At 43.7% G+C, this 4,291-nt stretch overlaps 1 protein-coding gene across 1 annotated transcript in view; it reads right to left on the reverse strand.

The window, feature by feature from the left end:
- sema4gb (sema domain, immunoglobulin domain (Ig), transmembrane domain (TM) and short cytoplasmic domain, (semaphorin) 4Gb) overlaps window positions 1–4,291 on the reverse strand; it is a 36,517-nt gene that overhangs the window by 18,770 nt on the left and 13,456 nt on the right. Inside the window, exons 2-7 of the mRNA XM_023407755.2 lie at window positions 3,600–3,748; window positions 3,094–3,156; window positions 2,675–2,773; window positions 2,491–2,584; window positions 1,569–1,682; window positions 1,014–1,168 (exon numbers count right to left, since the gene is read on the reverse strand). Coding sequence (XP_023263523.1) covers window positions 1,014–1,168; window positions 1,569–1,682; window positions 2,491–2,584; window positions 2,675–2,773; window positions 3,094–3,156; window positions 3,600–3,748 — 674 coding nt within the window. The remainder of the gene's footprint in view (window positions 1–1,013; window positions 1,169–1,568; window positions 1,683–2,490; window positions 2,585–2,674; window positions 2,774–3,093; window positions 3,157–3,599; window positions 3,749–4,291) is intronic.

The raw sequence follows: 4,291 nt of genomic DNA on the forward strand, positions 1-4,291 counted from the left end.
TGTGCTAATGCAAACTCTCTCTCTCTGTACTAACGAGGTTTCAGGTTTATTTTGCCTGTCCCCCCCGTCCCCCCGTCCCCGCAGTTTCACAGGAGGTTTGTGATGTACGTTTTTTTTGAGACTGTCATTGGTTCACTGCAGTTCCAAAGTGGAAATAGTCAGTTATGACTGCTCATGATATGTCTTGTTTCATATAAAAAAAACACCATATGGAACTTAACAAGGTTAAAAACTTTTAACTCACTCTGATTGGATGTTAAAACTAGATTCTTAACTGGTTATTCAATAGGTAGCTTTCTGATTCATTCATTCATTTACTCTCATAGATTCATGTAAGTTCTTGTCACAGTCTCACAAAAGGCATAAAAATACTGTGTGAAGTTATTTCACAAGCTCAGAGTCTTTCAGACACTTTTTTGATTCCATAGAAAAAACTGCAACAGTGATTTCAGTACAACAGCACACTGTGATGGTAATTACACCACCATGTATGGGATGAAATGAACTACAGGGAAGGCAACAGAGAGGAAGAGGGACCTCTAGGAATGGTTGCTGAGCATGCTGTCTAGACGACTGGAGATGCTGATCGCAAGTGAAATGAGGTGAGAGCAGGAGGAGAGGAAGGGAGGGCAATAAAGAGAGGCAGAGGGTTTGCCACTGGAGGTGGAGGTTGGTGGGCTTTTAGTAGTTTGCCTGGCAACAGTGGCGACAGAAAGAGCCGTCGTCAGTGAGGAAACCAAGATTAGAGGAGCCCAACTGCAGCTTCATTCAGCACTGAAATAACAGTAAGAGTGAAAGAACAGAAAGTCTCCATTTACATTTCTCTCTGTATCAGGGACATAAAACATTAAATAATCCTGCTGTTGTTGCACTGCCAACTTTTCTCCTCCCTCTGTTCGTTCCACAACCTTGCGGGCACAAAAAATCTCTTGTGTGAGTTTTTTTTTTAGGGTTTCAACTTTTTCAAACCCAGTGAGACTTTAATACTGTTTGGTTGAGCTGGTCTCTCTGACCTTGCAGACTCGGGCGACCCTTGACACCTTGGTCTGGCTCGGGTAGGCGATCTGCTCCTGGCTTCTCTCCGTGAAGAAGAAGTATATCTTGTCGTCGTCACCGATGGAGCTGTTGATGCTCTCCTTCAGCAGCACGGAGCCAACAAAATCAGCCTCTGTATACACACACACACACACAAACAAACAAAGACATGCACACACCCATTACACACAAAAAGATCCACATACCCAAACACAGACCTATTAGCAGCCTAGGAAGTGTCTCCTTGGAAACTAAAGATGGAGCTTTTAAGTATGATTGAATTGCCACAACTAAGCCAGTTAGAGCTGCAGTGCAGTGCAGTCTTTGAAGTGATTTTTTATTCTATAGGGGAATGGGTTTTTGTAGAAGCAGCAAAACATCTGAGATAAAAAACATACAAAATTTGAATGAGGTTTGGTCTATTCAGTGGTATACTGTAAGTTGAATTACATAAACCAGCGTTTGACTGCAGTCATTTGTTGATTTTTTAAAAATTTCTTTATGAAATATGAGGTTTCGTGTGTTGTATTTACCCAGAAGCCACCGGGTTGGGGCCTCCTCTGTCCTGAGCGTGGGGAAGGGGAAGTTTCTGCGCACGTCCGGAGAGCTGCGAAACTCGTACTGAGAGGCCGTGAACATCTCGCCGTCTGATCGGCACATCACATCACATCACACAAGTTTGTTAGTGGAGCATCGACAAAGAAAGAAAGGATGTGAATGAAAGCTGTTGGCAGATATTCATAAATGGTAATTAGACATAGAGCCCAGTCTGCTTAAGCTGTTAAAAACTGAATCAAGCGAGTGTTTTGATTTCGTCGTTTATGCGACACTCGCGCTGAAAGAGTTTTTGGTTGCTGTAATCAGTCTTCTTGTCCGGACTCCAGCAAAATGATCCCCTTACTAACAACCACACTGTAAGAGGTGTGGGAACTAAATCTGCAGCCCTTCTTCTGTGCATAAATGATTTCCAAAGTTCATCTGAAGCTAATCTGAGGCTGAATTCGACTGATTGATTCGGTGTCATCTTAGCAGTCGAGTGACGGTTTATTGTAGGTGTTTTGTCCCTGTAACAATAATAATCGACCTTTTTTTGTGTCCTTTACAAGGGGAAAATAAAGATCGACATTTCATTTAAGGCAACTAAAAGCTCAAAGAACATAACTAAAAGAAATAAACCACCGTAAACTAAGTGAAATGAGTGAAACAACAATAGAAAAACAAAATATAGGATTAAAATTATTAAAATGTAATGTGTCCATCCAGTCCAAGTATGCCTATATTGTTCTTGCTTGACTGATTGACCATGATGTCAGTGTGATATAATCAGTTCGGTGCCGTTTATCAACTTCTTCCCTGCCTCTTCAGTCAAATAAGGTTCAGGTGCTGCTGCCTGTGCGCCGCTTTGACCACACCAACAGATGTAGGAGAGATTAAATTGAAATTTGGGAAGCGTACCCACAAGGAGGCCAGTGTATCCTTTCGCCGGGTCATAGGGACATCTGTCTCTGCCCTCCTCGAAGCCTGAGGAGAAGCTGAACCGCTCCGCATCCTGACAGAAGAGAGCGGGGAGAACAGCAGATTAATCATTTCGTTTGACGTCAACTCGAAAGCTAGAAATGAGATCGTACGAGCTTCTTACTATATAAGCGCAGAGCGGTCTGAAGGCGTTTGTTCCACAGACGTACAGGTGAGTCTCGTTGTACCGCTGCAGGAAGCGGATGTGATTGTAACACTCCGACTGCGGAGAGCGGAGAACAAACAGCTTATTTCCGGCTCTGCAAAAAGCAAGACTGGAAAGAGAACGTCGACCACCCAGTCCACCTCAAGCACAAAGGGCTTTTTTTTCTTTTAAATGCTTAACCTCCCAGTTTAGTTTCTCAGGGAAAGTGGATTAAGAAGCAATTGAAAGGATTATCCACCTTTTTGCTGTCAGAGGCATTCTGCACATCACAAAGCAGAATTGTTTAATTCACGTTCTCCAGTAATAACTCAATAAGCGAAGACTTCAGCAGAGGAAGGGGCTGAAATAATAAAGAGTGGAGAGCTGCAGCCGTGTACCTGATTGTCTCTGCCTTTGTTTAGGCACTGCTTCTTCTGTTCAGGGGAAGCATCCCAATCAATCTGCAAACAACAGGAGGTAATAAGCGTGAGTCAGCCCGCTCGATAAATAGGGAGGAGAAACAGATAAATATAAAGATCTCTATATGGACAGAAAAAGGGAGAAATAAAGAAGAAAACAAGTGTGTGTGTGTCTGTGTGTGTGTGTATGATAAACAGGAAGAGAGAGAAGGGCAGTGCATTTCATTTTCTGGCTGCGTCACTCAGCTCTGACTCTCCTCAGTAACCCTCGAATAAATGCCTGGTGCATTTAATCCGATATCCATAAAATTGGAGGAACACAATGGGATTTGTCCAATCTGCTTAAGGCTATTATTAGTTTGTCCTCTTTTAGAAAATGGGAAGGAAAAAAAAAAAAAAAAAACTTGTGAAATGAGGTTTGCAGTTTCTTTGTCAACGGCGGCAATTACATGGTGATCTGTGGCTCGCAGCGTCCTGGCACTCACCGTGAGGTTCGCAGGTGTGGAGATGTTGGAGGTGTTGAGTGCGTACAGAGCTCCTCCGCCTCCCACGTACAGCAGGCCGGACTCCTCCTCCAGCAGGAGGGTGCTGTAGTTCCGGGAAGAGCCGGTGAAGCGGGCGCTGCCCAACAGACCTGCAACAACAAAGGTTTTTCTTAGTCAGACGGGGGAGTTCAACCTGGTGTCAAGAGTTTGTGAAAACCCCTTTTCCTGTTTCAACATGACAGTGCCCCCATACACAAAGCCCGGTCCACAGCCGTCACGGAGCTCGCTGAACCATTTTCTGTATCAGGTCGATCCTGTAACGTCTCTGTTGTTGTGGGCAATGTTGCAAATGAATTATTGTGTGTTTACTTCACTCGATATCATCAGATACACAAGATGGCCAAAAGTATGTGGACGAGGTGTACTTTTGGAGAATCCAACTTGTGAGATAGGAATCAGGATTACAGCTGCAACGATTTGTCACTGGATAATGGATTCATCATTTCAGTGTAGTGTAGTATTGGTATCAGCACAGGTACCTTTCCAAACAATATCCAGCTTTGTATTTACAGTATGTACAGTTTCTCTTGACTTCACACTCCCAGAGTCTACACACCTTAATATGAGCATGCTTAGCGTGACTGGATGATGTTGAGACTCAACAACAGATCTGGGAGATGGCAGGGGTGGGG

The sequence above is a fragment of the Seriola lalandi genome, unplaced genomic scaffold (assembly GCF_002814215.2).
Source record: "Seriola lalandi dorsalis isolate HSWRI2012SDOR001 ecotype SW California unplaced genomic scaffold, Sedor1 jcf7180002054346, whole genome shotgun sequence".
Classification (NCBI taxonomy): Eukaryota; Metazoa; Chordata; class Actinopteri; order Carangiformes; family Carangidae; genus Seriola; species Seriola lalandi.